This window comes from Callithrix jacchus, chromosome X (genome assembly GCF_049354715.1).
Source record: "Callithrix jacchus isolate 240 chromosome X, calJac240_pri, whole genome shotgun sequence".
In the NCBI taxonomy this organism is placed as follows: Eukaryota; Metazoa; Chordata; class Mammalia; order Primates; family Cebidae; genus Callithrix; species Callithrix jacchus.
The window spans coordinates 97352668-97373279 of NC_133524.1; the positions used below are offsets into that span (position 1 = coordinate 97352668).

The following is a 20612-nucleotide window of genomic DNA, read 5'->3' on the forward strand; positions in this document are numbered from 1 at the left end:
CCACAATGGAAATGTTCTGTTTGCACTGTGTTCTATGTATACAGTAGCCACTAGCCATATGTGGTTACAGAGCACTTGAAATGTGGTCAGTGGGAATGAAGAACTAAATTTTTTTTTTGAGACAGAGTCTCACTCTTGTCACCCAGGCTGGAATGCAGTGGTGCAATCTTGGCTCACCGCAACCTCTGCCTCCCAGGTTCAAGCAATTCTCCTTCTTCAGCCTCCCAAGTAGCTGGGACTACAGGCACACACCATCAAGCCCAGCTGATTTTGTATTTTTAGTAGAGACAGGGTTTCTCCATGTTGGTCAGACTGGTCTCGAACTCCTGGCCTCAGGTGATCCACCCACCTCGGCCTCCCAAAGTGTTGGGATTACAGGCATGAGCTATCACACCCGGCCTAAATTTTTTTTTTTTTTTAGTTTTTTTTTAGAGGGAGGGTCTCAGTCCCATCACCCAATCTGGAGTGCAGTGGTGATTGGCTCACTGCAGCCTTGATTTCCTAAGCTCAGGTGATCCTCCCACCTCCGCCTCCCAAGTAGCTGGGACTACAGGCACATGCCACCATACCTGGCTAATTTTTTGTATTTTTAGTAGAGATGGGTTTTCATTATATTGCCCAGGCTGGTCTCAAACTCCTGGGCTCAAGCGATCCACCTGCCTCATCCTCCCAAAGTGCTAGGATTACATGGGTTAGCCACTATGACTGGCCTAAATTTTTAATCTTAATTTTAATTAACTTACAGAATCAGCCCTGCTGTAACGTGACGTAAGTGTTCCTACACCACACTATGCAAAATCACTTACAAAAAGAGCTCAAGGCTCATGGGAAAAAGAGGATTAGGCATAAAAATTTCTAAAACTTTATCAGTAACACCCACAGAAAAGATAAGAACCTAATAAAAACAGCAGCACTGTTCTGTACATGGCAAATGGTTAAGAAATATGAATAATAAACTAAGTATGGTGGCTCCCGCCTATAATCCCAACATTTTGGGAGTCTGAAGTAGGCAGATCGCTTGCATCCAGGAGTTCAAGACCAGCCTGGGCAACATGACAAAACCCTGTTTCTACAAAAAATTAGCCAGGCATAGTGGTACATGCCTATAGTCCCAGCTACTAGGGAGGCTGAGGTGAGAGGATCCCTTGAACCCTGAAGGCAGAGCTTGCAGTGAGCCATAATCATACGTCTGCATTCCAGCCTGGGTGACAGAGTGAGACATTATCTCAAAAAAAAAAAAAAAAAAAGGAAGGAAGAAAAGACAGACAGACAGACAGACAGACAGATAGATAGATGACTACTACAATAAGGATAACACTTAACCCTAACGATGACCTGAAGTTAAATTATGGAAGTGGGTATCAGAAAAATTGCAGCTTGGGCCAGGTGTGGTGACTCACACCTGTAATCCTAGAACTTGGGGAGGCCAAGGCAGGCGGATCAGGAGGTCAGGAGTTCAAGACCAGCCTGGCCAACATGGTGAAACCCTGTCTCTACTAAAAAATACACAAATTAGCCGGGCATGGTGACATGTGCCTATAGTCACACCTACTCAGGAGGCTGAGGCTGGAGAATCACTTGAACTTGGGAGGTTGCAGTGAGCCAAGATCACGTGCTGCATTCCAGCCTGGGCAACAGAGCCAAATTCTGTCTCAAAAAAAAAGAATTGCAAAGAATTGCAGCTTGGAGTTGTCATGAAGTCGTAAAAAGAGGGCTACGTGAGTCAGATGGAAAATTCTACTAAGGGAGCTGGTAGACGTTTGAGGTGTGTGCATGCATTCATTTTATGTGTTCAACTGAGCATGGTCTCCTTTCTTTCCTTTTCTTTTTTTTTTTTTTTTGAGATGGAGTCCCACTCTGCCACCCAGGCAGGAGTACAATGGTGCAATCTTAGCTCACTGCAACCTTCACCTCCTGGCTTCAAGCGATTTTCCTGCCTCAGCCTCCCGAGTAGCTGGGAGTACAGGCGTGTGCCACCATGCCCAGTTAATTTTTGTATTTTTAGTAGAGATAGGGTTTTACCATTGTTGGTCAGGCTGCTCTTGAACTCCTGACCTTGTGATCTGCCCACCTCAACCTCCCAAAGTGCTGATATTACAGGTGTGAGCCACCCAGCTATGGTCTCCTTTCATCTAGCATTTCTTTTTTTCTTTTTTTTTTTCCAAGGCAGCCATATATTCAAGACAAATATCTAGCATTTCTTATGGACAAAATTACTCCTAAGCAAACATGAAATTTGTACTATGCTCAAATTTTCCCTAATATGTCAATTAGTTAGAACAAATTTCTCTTTTCTAAATAAGTAATAGAGCTTGTTTAGAATTAAACAATAGAATTGACTGTACTCAAATTTAAATAGCAACATGGCTAGTGGCTACCATGTTGGAAAGTACAGCTACATGTGAAACAGTAAGAGCACTGCTACTCACATACACAGAGCTCTAAGTATAATAAAAAAAGGAAGGAAGAGAGGAAACAGACATTTGGATCTGTGGGTCTAGAGTGAGGAAGATATAATTGGCCTCAAGTTCCAATTTTGGAGTCAATGGCATAATAATTTTAAAGAGCTACTTGGGCATCAGCATAGAACTGTCCAGTCAAGGCATAGCACAGTGGCTCAAGCCTGTAATCTCAGCAATTTGAGAGACTGAGGCAGGCAGATCACTTGAGGTCAGGAGTTCAAGACCAGCCTGGCCAACGTGGTGAAACCCTATCTCCACTAAAAATACAAAAATTAGCCAGGCGTGGTGGCACATGCCTGTCATCTCAGCTATTTGGAAGGCTGGGGCAGGAGAACTGCTTCAACCCAGGAGACGGAGGTTGCAGTGAGCCTAGACTGCGCCACCGCACTCCAGCCTGGGCGACAGAGAAAGACTCCGTCTCAAAAAAAAAATTAAAACTAAAATTAAAAATAAATAAATGTCCAGTCAAGCTTCCTGTGAGTCTAATACCATTCTCGTCGAAAACAGCAGTGAAGACAGGCTGGGCACCTACCTTGAGCTGTTCTTCATAGCTCAACCTCCAGAGTGGTGTCACAACATCAGCCAGCCTTGAATAAAATAATTCAGGCAATTCTTTAATTATATAAATATACTAAGCACCCACTATGCATAGGTACTTTCAGAAGACCTAACTCTCGTGCCCTCTAGGGAGATGGAGTGTGGGAGAAGAGCCCATTTTGATGTTGTCTACTTAACAAAGCAGAACAGGTGGGTGAAACTAATATAAGAAAAATCCAGATTTATCAGGAGGTAATTAATCATATTACAAAAGGCTTCACTGCTGGGTTTCTTTAAACAGCTCACCTTCCTAATGCTTTTAAAATATAATTTCACTTAGAAAATACATTTGTTATGGGCCAGGCACAGTGGCTCACTCCTGTAATCCCAGCATTTTGGGAGGCTGAAGTGGGCAGAGTACCTGAGGTCAGGAGTTCAAGACCAGCCTGGCCAACGTGGTGAACCCCCATCTCCACTAAAAATACAAAAATTAGCCGGGTGTGGTGGCACATGCCTGTAATCCCAGCTACTCGGGGGGCTGAGGCAGGAGAACTGCTTGAATACAGGAGACGGAGGATGCAGTGAGCTGAGATCATGCCAGTGCACTCCAGCCTGGCCAACAGAGCAAGACTGTCGAGAGAGAGAGAGAGAGAGAGAGAGAGAGAGAGAGAGAGAGAGAGAGAGAGAGAGGGAGAGAGAGAGAGAGAGAAGGAAGGAGGGAGGGAGGGAGGGAGGGAGGGAGAGAAGAGTGGAAGGGGGAAAGGGAGGAAGGGAAGAAGCAAGGAGGTGGAAAGGGGAAAGGGGGAAGGAGGGGAGGGGAGGGGGGAAGGGGAAGGGGAAAGGAGGAAAGGGAGGAAGAGGGGAAGGAGGAAAGGGTAGAAAGGTGGAAAGGAGGAAGGGGGAAAGGGAAAAAAAGGGAGGAAGGGAGGAAGGAGGAAGGAAGAAGGGAAGGGAGGGGGGAGGGGGAAGGGGGAAGGGGAGGGGGGGAGCGGGGAAGAGGGAAGGGGGAAGGTAGAGAAAGAGGGAAAGAGAGAAAAAGAAAGAAAGAAGAAAAAGAAAGAGAGAGAGAAAGAAAGAAAGAAAATATATTTGTGCTTATATGGCTGCAATGGGACTACTCATCTCCAATCCATCTAATATCATTCTAGGTTCCTGAATTTCAGCAAACCTGTCCTGAACTTATTAAAGACAAGGTCCCAGATTAGTATCTTCTTTCTGATAAAAACACAAAGACAAAGAGAACAGTTTATCCAACCCCAAAGCATTTCCACCAATATTATTCAGAGGTCCTCAAGTTTGCCCTGGGTATCCTACCTCAGGTGGCCCCTCAAATCCTTGTAATGCTACACTAGTTACATTAGGAATACAGAATTTCAGTAGATGCACAGATTTAGACTTGCTAAGGAGAGAGAACATCAGTCTGGCCCTTACCTTTCCTGCCAGGAATCATCTAGTGGTCCAAGATGGCTTGGTTTCTTTTGACTTTTTTGTCCTTTCTGATACTTCGTGGCTATCACATGGGTAAAATCTCCCTTACATACTGTGCCCAGAAAGAGCTTTGACCATCCTGGTGGATTTCTGGCATATGAGGGAAGCAGTCCTGGTTTGGAGAAGAGACCCACCATGGAGAGGAAGTATCTGAGGCTGTGCATTGGGACTCTTCTCTTAAGGACTGCCATTCAAAGAACACACTGAAATCCACCTGCATGAAAGGTACACATACAGAGGTTGGGAAATAGAGGTACAACTCCCAAACCCATTCATCCATTTATAAACCCTTATGGAACTCAAGCACCTAGCAGAATGCTGGCCCACAGCAGACAGTAAAAGCAGACCTGTTGAGCAGAACGGAATTACTGCATGCAAGGTATGTCTTAGGCTTCCAAAATAAAGAGATGAGGAAAATATAGTCTCTGTCCTCCAGGAAACAGTTCAACTCTCTGGATATATTTCTATGACCAATCTCTTTCCCTATTCCACCTTCCTAACCAACAACCAACCGAGCAGCTGACGTTTAGTTAGTGCTTACTACGTACAAGACATCACACCACACTAGATACCAGAGGGGTTACAAAGGCTATAATCTAATTAAGGAGACTGAATGCTGACACAGGAAAGATGTTACAAAATAATGCAATATGCTTGGTTCCTGATGAGTGCTCAAAAAAGCTTCCTAAAGCAGGGAGGCATGGCACTGAACTTTTTTTTTTTTTTTTTTTGAGACAGTCTCATTCTGTTGCCCAGGCTGGAGTGCCATGGCATGATCATGGCTCACTGCAGCCTTAACTTTCCAGGCCCAAGCAATCCTTCCACCTGAGCCTTCCAAGTAGCTGAGACTACAGGTGTGCATTACCACACCATTCTTTTAATTTATAGTAGATACGTCCAGGCAAGGTGGCTCACACCTGTAATTCCAGCAGTTTGGGAGGTCAACAAGGGTGGATCACCTGAGATCAGGAGTTTGAGACCAGCCTGGCCAACTGGCAAAACCCTGTCTCTACTAAAAATAAAAAATTAGCCAGGTGTGGTGGCACATGCCTGTGATCCCAGCTACTTGGGAGGGTGAGGCAGGAGAATCACTTGAACCTGGGAGGCAGAGGTTGCAGTGAGCTGAGATTGTGCCATTGCACTCCAGCCTGGGCAACAACACTGGAAACTCTCTCAAAAATAAATAAATAAATAGAAGATGAAATAAGAAGGCTAATGAAAAGCAATTTTGGCTGGGCATGGTGACTCACGCATGTAATCTCAGCACTTTGAGAAGCCGAGGCAGGCGGATCACCTGAGATCAGGAGTTTGAGACCAGCCTGGCCAACATGGTGAAATCCTTCTCTACTAAAATACAAAAATTAGCCAGGCATGGTGGCAGGCCCCTGTAATCCCAGCTACTCGGGAGGCTGAGGCAGGAGAATTGCTTGAACCCAGGAGGCAGAGGTTGCAGTAAGCCGAGATCCTGCCTCTGCACTACAGGCTGGGTGACAAAACGGGACTCCACCTTAAAAAAAAAAAAAAAAAAAAAAACGGCTGGGCAAAGTGGCTCACGCCTGTAATCTCAGCACTTTGGGAGGCCAAGGCAAGCGAATCACCTGAGGTTGGGAGTTCAAGACCAGCCTGACCAACATGGAGCAACCCCGTCTCTGCTAAAAATACAGAATTAGCCGGGCATGATGGCACATGCCTGTAATTAGCTACTCGGGAGGCTGAGGCAGGAGAATCACTTGAACCCGGGAGGCAAAGATTGTGGTGAGCCGAGATCATGCCACTGCACTCCAGCCTGGGTAACAAGAGCGAAACTCTGTCTCAAAAAAAAAAAAAAGAAAAATGAGATGGAGTCTCGCTGTTACCCAGGCTGGTTTCAAACACCTACACTCAACTCAGCCTCCCAAAGTGCTGGAATTATAGGTGCGAGCCACTATGTCCAGCCATAAGCACCTATTTTAAGTGCCTAGGACACTTGAATGGACTTGGCCTGGCATCCTATTAACCTGCTGTGAAATTTGTACTTTGCCTTTAACCTCTATCTTGGATTTCATCCCAATGTTAAGTCACAGCCTAACTCAGAATTTTATATTTACACGTGCGCGCGCGCGCACACACACACACACACACACACACACACACTCTATTATTGCTAAATTAATATGCCATGATTGATAAGTAACCTAGAGGATGACAACATAGCCCATACATAATTTTGTATGATTACAAAGTACTAAAGAAAGTAACTGTTAGCCAGGCGCAGTGGCTCACGCCTGAATCCCAACACTTTGGGAGGCTGAGGTGGGCAGATCACCTGAGGTCAGGAGTTCGAGACCAGCCTGACCAACATGGAGAAACCCTGTCTCTACTAAAAATACAAAATTTGCCGGGCATGGTGGCACATGCCTGTAATCCCACCTACTTGGGAGGCTGAGGCAGAAGAATCACTTGAACCCGGGAAGCAGAGGTTACAGTGAGCCAAGATCACGCCACTGCACTCCAGCCTGGAGGACAGAGCGAAACACCATCTCAAAAAAAAAAAAAAAAAAAAGAAGTCACTGTCACAGCATGTGACATTTGTGGGGATTTCAAATATTTTACAGAATATATTTAAGCTGGCCCAGTGTTCAGGTGTTAACGATAGTACCCTCCACTCAACACACCCCCAGCAAGAGGCAACAAAACAGTACAGTTAAGAACACAGGCTTTAGAGCCATGTTCTTTCTTTTCTTTTCTTTTGAAACAGAGTCTTACTTTGTCACCCAGGCTGGAGTACAGTGACACATCCTTGGCTCACTGCAACCTCTGCTTCCTGGGTCAAGCCATTCTCCTGCCTCAGCCTCCTAAGTAGCTGGGATTACAGGCACCCCCTACTGTATCCAGCTAGCTTCTGTATTTTTAGTAGAGATGGGGTTTCATCATGTTGGCCAGGCTGGTCTTGAACTCCCAACTTCAAGTGATCCACCTGCCTTGACCTCCCAAAGTGCTGGGATTACAGGCGTGAGCCACCATGCTCAGCTGGAGCCATGTTCTAATCCCAGCTCTACTTATCACTAGCTATGCGGTTTTGGGCAAAATATTAGTACTTCAGCACTCTGAATCTCAGTGTCACCATCTATACAAATAGGACTGAAAACACCTACCTTTCACAGTTTGGGTGAGAATTAAAAGAGTTCATATATATGACATGTTCAGGACTGTGCTTAAGACAGCCAGTGTTCAACGTGTGTCACTGCCTTTCCTTAGGCTCTGATTCAAAGAAATCACTTGATTTCTTCATGCCTCAGCATCTCCAACCTGCGAAACGGACAAGATGTAATAATGCATTCAAGTTCTGTGAGGAAAAGTACAGTTATGTGAAAAATTTAAAAAACAACATACACACACAGACACATAAATTTTCTGACCCTCTACATGAGTGCCTCCTGAAGTGTAGTGAGGTTATGGCCTGCCCTGGGCTACCTGTTAATACTATCAAAAGTGTGTGGCAGCCAGGCACAGTGGCTCACACCTGTAACTCCCAGCATTTTGGGAGACCAAGGCAGGAGGACTGCTTAAGGCCAAGAGTTTGAGCTCAGTCTGGCATAGTGAGATCTGATCTCTACAAAAAAATTTAAAAATTAGCCAGGTGTGGTGGCACACACTTGTAGTTCTAGCTACTTAGGAGGCTGAGGCAGAAGGATCACTTGAGCCCAAAAGTTTGAGGTTTCAGTGAGCTATGATTGCACCACTGCATTCCAGCCTGGGAGGGAGATCTTGTCTCGGAAAAAAAAGGCCAGGCATAGTGGCTCATGCCTGTAATCCCAGAACTTTGGGAGGCTGAGGTGAGCAAATCACTTGAGGTTAGGAGTTCGAGACCAGCCTGGTCAACATGGCAAAACCTCATCTCTACCAAAAATATAAAAAATTAGCTGGGTGAGGTGGCATGTGCCTGTAATCCCAGCTACTCAGGAAACTGAGGCAGGAGAATGGCTTGAACCCAGGAGGTGGAGGTTGCAGTGAACCGAGATCATACCACTGCACTCCAGCCTGGGCGACAGAGAGAGACTCTGTCTCAAAGAAAAAAAAAGTGTGTGGCCTGTGAGAATGTATGTATTTGATATGGAGAAGAGCAAAAGCCAAAGAAAGGAAATCAATGAAGAGGGAGGAGACAGAATAAAGAATGACTAAGTGGGTCTGGGGAGGCCAGTGGCCTTGAAGCCTAGACTACAGGGAAGGGAGTAGAGCTGATCCAGGAGAGGGGTCCTGTCCCTCCAGCCAGCAGGGAAGTCAGCAAGAAGGAAACTGCAGGCCCATTTGAGGATTTGCAGAGGAGGGACAGGGAAGCTGGGGAATTTGAAGACAGCTATTCCCACCCCAACATTTAGACTTTTTTGTGAGTGTGTGGGTCCTCTCACTGGTGACTCTGCCATGACTGTAGTTCATTCGCGCTATACCCCAACAGGAGGATCCTTGTCCATCTAGGTCTTTTCCAAATTATCAAGTATGGTCTAAAATAGGACCTTATTATTTCAAGGTGCCAACCGGCCATCATTCTGGTTAAAGAGACTGTCATATTCAGTAACTTCTGCAGTGAATTTTTTTTTCTTTTTTTTTTGACACGGAGTTTCGCTCTTGTTGCCCAGGATGGAGTGCAATGGTGCAATCTCGGCTCACTGCAACCTCCGCCTCCCAGGTTCAAGCGATTCTCCTGCCTCAGCCTCCTCAGTAGCTGGGATTATAGGCATGCGCTACCACTCCCAGGTAATTTTGTATTTTTAGTAGAAACGGGGTTTCTCTATGTTGGTCAGGCTGGTCTGGAATTCCCCGCCTCAGGTGATCCACCCACCTCAGGTTCCCAAAGTGCTGGGATTACAGGTGTGAGCCACTGTGCCCGGCCGAAATTTCTTTTTCAAGGCAGCACACTCATACCAGTCAAGATGAGTTCTGTTTCTTTGTTTCTTAATGTCAGGGGAGGTATTTGTTCACAGAAGAGATTATTTTCTTTTTACATTTTGTACTGGTTTTTTATTTCCTTTTTTTTTTTCTTGGTTCTTTACTTGGAAATTTCGTCCTGTTTTAAATAAATGCTTGGGAGTTTTTTCCTTAGCAAAAGAAAAATAAGTGTGTGAGCAGTTGTGCTCGACTGTTCTATACCTGCCTCAGGAATTGACCAGAAAGAGTCCTGGATTCCAGAGTAGCCCAGATAGGAATAATTCTGCAGTACTCAGAGAGGTTCAAATCAAAGAGACTATGTGGTAGGTCTGACCCACGCAGGGCCAAGGATTCCTTTTGGAGCAAAATGTTTACCCACCGACAAGGGTCCTGCTTGTACTCCCTGCTCACCCTTCCTTCAGTTGGACCAGCCCCAAACGCTGTTCCTTGCTAAACCAAACGAAAAAAATGGGTTGACTACTCCGTTCCGACTGCAGCCAACATGCAGTCAGGTCCTTCTCTCTACAAGACTCCACTGGCCCCTCCATTCCCTTCTTCTTTAGGCAAGTTCGGCCCACTGTGTCCGTAGGAAGGGTTAACAAAGAGGAGACGCTAAGAAAGGCTACCACTAAACTTGACCGGGCTGTAGGGCCCGGGAAAGACGGAAAGTAAGGGAGTAGGAGGAGTTAGGGCATAGGCCGACTCTGGGCTGTACACGACTTTGTGCAGCCACCGTCCGGCCTGTCCCCAGCCCCGCCTGCCGCCTCCATTCTCCGCCCCGCGGACAGTTTGGCATAGTAGGTTGCTTTTTGTAAAGCAAGGGTTAAATCGGTTTCTCTGGGCTATTTAACCACCTTACCTTCCTTTGTAACCAATAAATCCTCTTTCAAACCTGAGGCGGCAAAGTAAAAGGCCAGGGGATGGCCTGGCTTGCTGCGGCGGGGAAAGAGTCACTTCCTGGTGCGCAGGGCGCCTCTACTCCCGCCGCACGCGCAGCCAACCCGGGGCAAGCGCCAAGCGCGGCCGAACGCGAGGCTCCTCCCACCATCGGCTGGGCGGCTAGTCCCGCCACCTCGACTCCTCTCGCGAATCTTATGTGGAGACCTTCCTCAAAAGTACTCACAGCCCTAAAACCCGCCGTCTACCTTCTTTCTCCAAGTTATCCTCTCCTCCCCTCCCCGCGGCCCCGCCCACCACCTGCTCTTTCCTCATGGTCCCATTGGTGGATCTACACGAGAGACACAAGAAGAAACTCACACTACAGTGATAACTGCGTTACCCATCCCAGGGGTGCTTGCAGTTTAACTCTTCCAACTCAAGGAATAGTTTTCTCATCATAGAATTGCAGAGATCAGATCCATGACGGGATGAAAGATTGGGAGATGAGAAGCAGGGTGGTTTCCTGAAATGGCATCCTTTGGTAAAAGTCAGACCTATTCTGGGCCGTGAGGTTTTTCAGGCATTCATTCTCTATTTTACATTGCATCAGAAAAATATGTTATGGTTTATTCACTGGATCGCATTCAAAACTATTCAATCCTAAACCCTCAGAAATAATTTTATTCTTCAAACTACAGAACTCAAAAAGAGGCCAGACGTCTCTTTTTGCTTGATTGACTACCTCCTGGACTACATTCAGTAATACCTCTAATTTTTAGAAGAGTCATTAGCCAGCAACATGAGTAAAAGAACTTGAAGTATACACACATCTGTGTGCTGTAAAATATTGCTGCTTTAATAGAGTAAAATTTACAGCAAAGTGAACTTACAGAGCCGGGCACGGTGGCTCACACTTCTAATCCCAGCACTTTGAGAGGCCAAGGCAGGCGGATTACCTGAGGTCAGGAGTTCGAGACCAGCCTGACCAACATGGTGAAACCCTGTCTCTACCAAAAGTAAAACAATTATCGGGGCATGGTGGCACACGCCTGTAATCCCAGCTACTTGGGAGGCTGAGGCAGAAGAATTGCTTGAACCTGGGAGGCAGAGGTTGCAGCAGTGAGCTGAGATGGCACCATTGCACTCCAGCCTGGGCAACAAGAGCGAAACACTGTCTCAAAAAAAAAAAAAAAAAGTGAGCCTACATGTAGTGATATTTAATTTTTACGCTTAATTGTGCTGTTTGTGTACAGTGGCTCACACCTGTAATCCCAGCACTTTGGGAGGCTGAGGCAGGCAGATCACAAGGTCAGGAGTTTGAGACCAGCCCAGCCAACATGGTGAAACCCCATCTCTACTAAAAATACAAAAATTAGCCGGGCATAGTGGCAGGCGCCTGTAATCTCAGCTACTGGGGAGGCTGAGGCAGGAGAATTGCTTGAACCGGAGAGGCAGAGGTTGCAGTGAGCCGAGACCACACCATTGCACTCCAGCCTGGGTGACAGAGCAAGACTCTGTCTCGGAAAAAAAAAAAGTAATTGTGCTTAAGTGGAAAGTACTTTGTAGTCAACATTTTACTTATTAATATTTATTGAAAGCATAACATGCCTATTATGTGTAAGGCAATGTGTTAGCCTTAGTGAATACAGTAGTAAATTAAACAAGGCTCAGTACTCCAAATAGCAGCAAACATTGAGTCAGCCAGACTAGGGTTCAAAGCCCAGATCTGTCACTTTTCTTTTTTGAGACAGAGTTTTGCTCTGTCTGGAGTGGAAAGGCATGATCTCGCCTCCCCACAACCTCTGCCTCCGAGTTCAAGTGATTCTCCTGCCTCAGCCTCTCATGTATTTGGGATTATAGCATGGGCCATGATGCCTGGCTAATTTTGTATTTTTAATAGAGATGGGGTTTCTCCATGTTGATCAGGCTGGTCTTGAACTACTGACCTCAGGTGATCCACCCGCCTTGGCCTCCCAAAGTGCTGGGATTACAGGAGTGAGCCACCACACCCAGCAGATCTGCCACTTATAAGCTGTGCCCACTTGAGCAAGTTATTTAATTGCTCAGTGTCTCAGTTTCATCATGTGAAAAAAATGTCCACAATAATTGTACCTACCTCTTAGGGTTAAGATGAACATTAAATGAGTTAATATCGGCAAAGTGCTTAGAACACAGTAAGTACACAAAAAATTAGCTATTATCATTCAAAATAAGTTTATATACTGTGTGTTCATACATTCTGAAAGAAATCAAAATATTTGGGCCAGGTGCAGTGGCTCACGCCTGTAATCTCAGCACTTTGAAAGGCCAAGGCAGGTGGATCACAAGGTTAAGAGATCAAGACCACCCTGCCCAACACGGTGAATCTCCATCTCTCCTAAAAAAAAAACAAAAAACACATACACACACACAAATTAACCAGGCATGGTGGCTCACGCCTGTAGTCTCAGCTACTCAGGAGGTTGAGGCAAGAAAATCACTTGAACCCAGGAGGCGGAGGTTGCAGTGAGCCAAGATAGAGCCACTACACTTCAACCTGGCTGTAGAGCAAGACTCTGTCTCAAAACAAAACAAACAAAAAAGGAATCAAAATATTTTACCCCAAAATAAATTTATTTGCTGTATTTTCAAAATGTCTGCCTCAGGTTCAGAGGACTGAGATGGGGGAAATTTGCATCTGTAGAGAACCTCCTTGAATGCAGCCAGGCTTCCCATTTCTATGCCTTCCCTGGATCCAGGAGAGATTGAGAGTCTGACACTTTTAAAAGTTTGAAAGAGGCTGGGCATGGTGGCTCATGCCTGTAATCCCAGCATTTTGGGAGGCCGAGGCAGGCAGATCACAAGGTCAGGAGTTCGCCAGCCTGGCCAATAGGGTGAAACTCCATCTACTAAAAATACAAAAATTAGCTGGGTGTGGCGGTACACACCTGTAGTCCCAGCTACTAGGGAAACTGAGGCAGAAGAATCACTTAACCTGGGAGACAGAAGTTGCAGTAAGCTGAGATCGCATTACTATACGCCAGGCTGGACCACAGAGTGAAAAAAATATACGTAAAATAAAATTTAAAAAGTTTGAAAAGAAACATTTACCATCTATTCTCTCTGAAGGAGCCTTCATCTACGTAACAAGGCCACTTTCACAAACCAAGCCTCTTCCTTTCTTCCTCCCATAACCTATCTTGCCACTAAAACCTGTTTGTTTCTGTTTTTGTTTTTGTTTTTGAGACGGAGTCTTTCTCTATCGCCCAGGCTGGAGTGCAGTGGCACGATCTTGGCTCACTGCAACCTCCGCCTCTTGGGTTCAAGCAATTCTCCTGCCTCAGCCTCCCAAGTAGCTGGGAATTACAGGCATGAACCACCACGCCCAGCTAATTTTGTATTTTTAGTAGAGACAGGGTTTTACCATGTTGGCCAAGCTGGTCTTTAACTCCTGACCTCAGGTGATCCTCCTGCCTCGAGCTCTCAAAGTGCTGGGATTACAGGCGTGAGCCACGGCGCCTGGCCTCTTTCTGCAATTTCAAGATGATATATAAGCTTCTGTTCATTACTGGGAAGTTAGGTCTCCCTGCTGAAGGCTCTCATGTGTACATGTTAAATAAATTTGTGGCTGGGCGAGGTGTCTCACACCCATAATCCCAGCACTTTGGGAGAGCGAGGTGGGTGGATCAGCTGAGGTCGGGAGTTTGAGACCAATCTGACCAACGTGGAGAAACCCCATCTCTACTAAAAATACAAAATTAGCCAGGCATAGTGGCACGTGCCTGTAATCCCAGCTCCTCAGGAGGCTGAGGCAGAATTGCTTGAACCCAGGAGGTAGAGGTTGCAGTGAGCCGAGATCGAGCCAATGCACTCCAGCCTAGGCAACAAGAGCAAAACTCTATCTCAATAAATAAATAAAATTTGTATGCCTTTTCTCCTATTCATCAATCAGCCTCATGTCAGTGATATTTTAGCAAACCTTCAAGGGGGGCCAATAGCTATGGCCCCCACCACACACACACACACACACACACACACACACACACGTTTATATTTCTTGTTATCTTTTTTTTTGAGATGGAGTTTTACTCTTGTTACCCAGGCTGGAGTGCAATGGCGCGATCTCGGCTCACCACAACCTCCGCCTCCTGGGTTCAGGCAATTTTCCTGCCTCAGCCTCCTGAGTAGCTGGGATTACAGGCATGTGCAACCATGCCCAGCTAATTTTTTTTGTATTTTTAGTAAAGACGGGGTTTCACCATGTTGACCAGGATGCTCTCAATCTCTTGACCTCGTAATCCACCTGCCTCGGCCTCCCAAAGTGCTGGGATTACAGGCGTGAGCCACAGCGCCCGGCCTGTTTCTTGTTTTTTAAAGAGAGATTTCACTTCCATCCTAAACCTTTGAGGAGGTATTTAACTCAAATTGCCATTATCCTAACTGCTCTCATGGCTCATAAGCAAAATTTGAGCTCAAGCCACTGCATTAGCTTTCTAGTCCCATGCAGTGCTATCAAGTGAGACCAGGCTCTATTTTCCCCTTTCTCTTCTTTTAATCCCCTCTTATACGGATAGACAGCTCTATACCTTTTATCACCTCCTCTTCCCCTTTCTTATTCTTCCCAAGCCTTTCTGCTCCTTTATCACTTCTCATTTTGGCCTTATGTGCTGTGCCTAGCACAGAGTCAGGTGTCCAATACAAGTTCAAGAAATATTAATGTTTGATTAATTGAACTGAATTTCAGGTTGTCTGCTGAAAGAGAGAAGGCATTTCCTCCCTCACCCCCACACCCACCTATTTCAAGCATCCAGGCAAATTCATTTAAAGCAGACCTGTCATTCAAGGAGGCAAAACCCTGAGGGATAAAGGGAGAAAAGAGAGTAAAGAAGCTAAAATGTAATTATTTAGCCATTAACCCCTTTATATTTATTTAATGTGGTAAATCATGTTCTTCTCTAAAAGTGAAATCATTACATTTGTAAGAGGGGAAAGAAATACCCCATATTATAAAAAAGGTCAGACTCTTCAAACCAGAAAGTCAGTAAATGGATATGTCATAGATGATAAGGAATATTGTTACGTCAAATAAGAGCTGGAACCAAGATAACCTTTTGCTTAACTTTGTTATCAGCAAACCAAATCACAACAAAGTGAAATCCCTATGAATTTGTCAAACTTTCACATTTTGGTGCAAGGAAAAGATATCTGCGAGGCTACATTATTAGCACTCAGAAATAACATGTATTAAAATTGACAGAGCAGAAGCATTGCCATCTTGGACAAGTACAACCATTCTAAAGTTTTCCTTGATCAACAATCGTGCCATTGCACTCCAGCCTGAACGACAGGGCAAGACTCTGTCTTGAAAAAAAAAAATCACCTAAGGCCAGGTGCTGTGGCACATGCCTGTAATCCCAGAAATTTGGGAGGCTGGGGCAGTTGAATCACCCTGAGGTCAGGAGTTCAAGACCAGCGTGGCCAACATGGTGAAACCCCATCTGTACTAAAAATACAAAAATTAGCTGGGCATGGTGCTGCATGCCTGTAATCCCACCTACTCGGGAGGCTGAGACAGGAGAATTGCTTGAACCCAGGAGGCAGCGGTTGCAGTGAGCCAAGATTGTGCCACTACACTCCAGCCTGGGCGGCAGAGTGAGACCCTGTTTCAAAAAAAAAAAAAAAAAAAAACCGCCTAAATCCAAAGGGCATCAACCTAATGGCTAAGGTCAGCATGACCCTAAAATGCCATCTCCAACTAGAAACATTCCAACCGTAAAATAAACCCCTCCCCAACCAGAGATGTGCCAGCCCCAAGATAACCTCCCCTCTGACCAGAGACAGTCCAACTCCATAATTAACTTCTTCCCCACACAGAAACATTCTAAGCCTATGATAAGCTCTCTCATCCTAAAACCAATAAATACTCTTTGTGAGAGAGAGCACTCCTGACAGAAATCGGCCAGAAGACCCTCTTAGGTTGATTCTCCAAAATAAACCTGTCTTTGACTGTTGAGCCACTTTTCATGTTTCTTTCTTCTTTCTTTGACACTTAGAAAACTTAGTTGGCAGTTAGGGCTGGTTTGGTTCCATTAAACAGGTTTTTCAGTGCACCTAGGACTGTGCTACAGGCTATGAGGGACAGATTCATAGACCACACCCTCAAAGATTGTGTGACCTGATGGGAGGATAATATTCAGTGTGAGAATACACAACAATTGGGGCTTCGGTAAGTCTCGGAAAACAGCCATCATCTTGGTGCCCAAGGAAGGAGGAGACTGTGATAATTGGGTTGAATGCATAGGATGTGAATAATCTAAGAGGAACTAGGGACTGCAGCATGAAAAGAGGAAATGAGTAATAATTATACAAGACCCATGGGGAGGCAGGCCTGGCTAGATAACTGTTTGGTGCTTAAGCCATTGGCCATTGGGTGATTAGATAGACAGGTCAGGGAACATAACAAAGGGACTAGAGGGCTAGGATGTGGAGTTTGAGCTAGTTCCTGTAACAATAGAAAGCTAATAAAGGGTTTTTTTTTTTTACATGAGATGTTTCTGCAGGAGAACTCTAGGAGCTGTATATAGATGGATTTTATAGGATGTAATGATGCAGTCACGTCACCAGTTCTTCCTGCTCACTGCACAGACAAAATCAATTCACTGAGACTACAGCATTGCCTTAAAGAAAGGGTTTAGGCCAGGCACAGTGGCTCACACCTGTAATCCCAGCACTTTGGGTGGCCAAGTTGAGTGGATCGCCTGAGGTCAGGAGTTCAAGAACAGACTGGCTAACATGGTGAAACCCCATCTCTACTAAAAATACAAAAATTAGCTGGGTGTAGTGGTAGGTGTCTGTAAACCCAGCTGCTCAGGAGGCTGAGGCAGGAGAATCACCTGAATCCAGGAGGCGGAGGTTGCAGTGAGCCAAGATCATACCACTGCACTCCAGCTTAGGTGACAAAGCAAAACTCCGTCTCAAAAAAAAAAGAAAAAAAAAAGAGTTTAATTGATGAGAGGTCAGCCATACCATGTAGGGGATGGAGTTATTACTCACATCAATCTCCCTGAAAATTTGAAGGCTAGAATTTTTCAAAGATAGTTTGGTAGGCAGTTACAGTTATATGTATAGATAGCTCTACACCTTTTATCACCTCCTGTTCCCCTTTGGTTGGGGATGCAATCATAGGGGTGTGGAAAATGATCCTCTTGGGCTGAGTCTGCTCCTGGGTTGGGGCGCAGTAGGTGTGAGGTAGAACAATTCAGTAGGTGTGGGGTGGGACTCAGAAATCCACATTTGTTACACTCATCCAAGCTGATTATGTTGCAGATGTGCCCCAACCATATTTTGAGAAACTTTTGCAGTATCCATTATAGCATGCATGGCACAGAAACTTATGACCTCTCATCTGAATGTATGCAGCCATCTTCCTCAGCTTCCAGGTCACTGAAACTGCCTTTGCAAAATGATGACATTAAGAGAAATCTGACATAGTTTATTCCATCTTGCCTTTATTTTTTTTTATTTTTATTTTTTTTGAGACGGAGTTTTGCTGTTGTTACCCAGACTGGAGTGCAATGGCACAATCTCGGCTCACAGCAACCTCTGCCTTCTGGGTTCAAGCAATTCTCCTGCCTCAGCCTCCTGAGTAGCTGGGACTACAGGCGTGCACCACCATGCCCAGCTAATTTTTGTATTTTTAGTAGAGATGGGGTTTCACCTCGTTGACCAGGATGGTCTCGATCTCTTGACCTCGTGATCCACCCACCTCAGCCTCCCAAAGTGCTGGGATTACAGGTGTGAGCCACCACGCCCGGCCTCCATCTTGCCTTTAACTTCCAAGCTGTCCTTGGTCATTCCTGGGCATGGGCCATGTTAACTTTGGGAGAAAGTTAGTTTATAGTTTAAATGATGACAGCCTTTCCCAAAAACTTGTGAAACTAATGAAAGACCACCAACCAGGTTAGAAGGATGAAAGGGGCCTGCTTTCTACTAAGACGTAGGCATAGTTAGTTAAATGATTACCAGCCATTCCAGAGGTCACAAAATGTGCAACTCTTCCAATTACTCCTGCAGATAACATGACTATTGTAGAACCTAAGATTGGTCTTTTGAGATGTCTTCAGGTTTCTTACATGTCCGACACCCATGGCTCCACCTGTACCCACCAACCACTCCTGTGGTCCCACCCAGAAGTGACTCAGTATAAGAGGAGAGCTTCCAATCCCGATGATTTCATCTTATATCCAAACAATCAGCACCTATTGCCTAGCTACCCCCACCTCGTCCCCCAAACTACCTTTGAAAAACTCCTAACCTCTCCTCTTGCACTCTCCTGTTAATGGGAGGCGGTGGCCACTGAGGTTATCACTAATAACCGCTTCCCGCACAGGGAAAGTCTCCGCTGCCTCCCACTTTCTGCTCACCACCAGGGCCAGAGCTTGCCAGCATGTCTGTGGTACCTCCGAATCACTCACAGACCGGCTGGTCCCCGGGGGTCACTCAGTTAGGCAACAAGTACATCCAGCAGACCAAGCCCCTCACCCTGGCATGTACCATCAATCTGTACCCTCTTACCAATCATACTTCTGGTACAAAAGAGCCTCTCTACAAGAAGGACAGCTCTGTTGCAGCCAGATTTCAGCACATGAGGGAAGAATTTGATTAAATTGGAATGAGGAGGACTGTAGAAGAGGTTCTGATTGTACACAAGCATCGGTTACCCCATGTGTTACTGCTATAGCTGGGAACAACTTTCTTCAAACTACCTGGTGGTAAACTTAACCCGGGAGAAGATGAAGTTGAAGGACTGAAATGCTTAATGACAGAGATGCTGCGTCGTCAGGATAGAGTTCTGCAAGACTGGGTCATTGATGACTGCATTGGTAACTGGTGAATGACTTTTGAACCTCCTCAGTATCCATATATTCCTGCACATGTTACACAACCTAAGGAACATAAAAAGTTGTTTCTGGTTCAGCTACAAGAAAAAGCTTTGTTTGCAGTCCCTAAAAATTACAAGCTGGTAGCTGCACCATTGTTTGAATTGTATGACAAAACACCGAGATATGGACCCATCATTTCTAGTCTCCCTCAGCTGTTGAACACGTTAAATTTTATGCACAACTGAATTCCTGCCCAGTGGAGAAGTAAAAGAAGCCGCTTGTCTCTGTGAGCATAGCTACATACAGTGTGGAATAACTGTGGTAGGAAAGTTTTTTTAGTTTTATCTCTTTTGCGATCCCTAAATTGCCACTGACTTTCTATCGTTTGAATAGTGAAATTAATATGAAGAACGAGATAGTTGTGTAAACAAATATGATAATGTTTATTTACTTTTGGTTCTACTCATACTTTTTTGTACAACATTAAAGAAAATGGACTTCTCGGCGGGGCGTGGTGGCTCATGCCTATAATCCCAGCACTTTGGGAGGCCGAGGTGGGTGGATCACGAGGTCAAGAGATTGAGACCATCCTGGTCAACAAGGTGAAACCCCGTGTCTACTAAAAATACAAAAATTAGCTGGGCATGGTGGTGCGCACCTGTAGTTCCAGCTACTAGGGAGGCTGAGGCAGGAGAATCTCAGCCTCGGGAGGCTGAGGCAGGAGGCGGAGGTTGCTGTGAGCCGAGATCGTGCCATTGCACTCCAGTCTGGGTAACAACAGAGAAACTCCATCTCAAAAAAAAAAAAAAGAAAACGGATGTCTTTTTTTAAATTTTAATTTATCATTCAACTTCTAAAATTCTTTAAAGAAAAAGGAAAAGAAAACCCCCTAACCTTTGATACATTGCTACATCGAGGAGATGGCTTGGTCGGCCTGGTGTCAATTAAACTCTTTCCTACTGAAATGCCATGGTCGCCAGGGGTAGTGGCTCATGCCTGTAATCCCAGTACTTTGGGAGGTTGAGGTGAGCAGACCACAAGGTCAGCAGTCCAAGACCAGCCTGGCCCACGTAGTGAAGCCCCATCTCTACTAAAAATACAAATATTAGCCGGGCGTGGTGGCAGGCGCTTGTAGTCCCAGCTACTCGGGAGGATGAGGCAGGAGAATCACTTGAACCCAGGAGGCAGAGATTGCCGTGAGTCAAGATCGTGCCATTGTACTCCAGCCTGAGCAACAAGAGCAAAACTGGGGAGGGGAGGGGAGGGGAGGGGAGGGGAGGGAGGGGAGGGGAGGTCTATTTTGTTTGTGCAGTGAGCAAGAAGAACCCGTAGGGTGGTTACAGGATTCAGGACTATTTAGGTTAGTAACAAGCATACCAGGTGATGCCCATTAAAATCTGAGCTCTGGCCAGGGGCAGTTATTCACGCCTGTAATTCCAGCACTTTGGAAGGCTGAGGCAGGCAGATCACTTGAGGTCAG

The 20612-nt window shown here is 45.6% G+C and overlaps 1 protein-coding gene and 1 pseudogene across 2 annotated transcripts in view; one reads left to right on the forward strand and one right to left on the reverse strand.

Annotated features, from left to right (window-relative positions):
• TRMT2B (tRNA methyltransferase 2B) overlaps positions 1-10375 on the reverse strand; it is a 42961-nt gene extending 32586 nt beyond the window's left edge. Inside the window, exons 1-4 of one of the 2 annotated variants that reach the window (XM_078364280.1) lie at positions 10252-10375; positions 7622-7775; positions 4431-4701; positions 2995-3049 (exon numbers count right to left, since the gene is read on the reverse strand). In XM_078364280.1, coding sequence (XP_078220406.1) covers positions 2995-3049; positions 4431-4678 — 303 coding nt within the window. In that variant the 5' untranslated portion in view covers positions 4679-4701; positions 7622-7775; positions 10252-10375. The remainder of the gene's footprint in view (positions 1-2994; positions 3050-4430; positions 4702-7621; positions 7776-10251) is intronic. The other variant, XM_035288122.3, reaches the window with a different exon arrangement.
• An 8321-nt stretch (positions 10376-18696) lies between these two features.
• On the forward strand, positions 18697-19377 carry LOC100404875 (cleavage and polyadenylation specificity factor subunit 5 pseudogene; annotated as a pseudogene).
• Positions 19378-20612: the final 1235 nt, after the last annotated feature.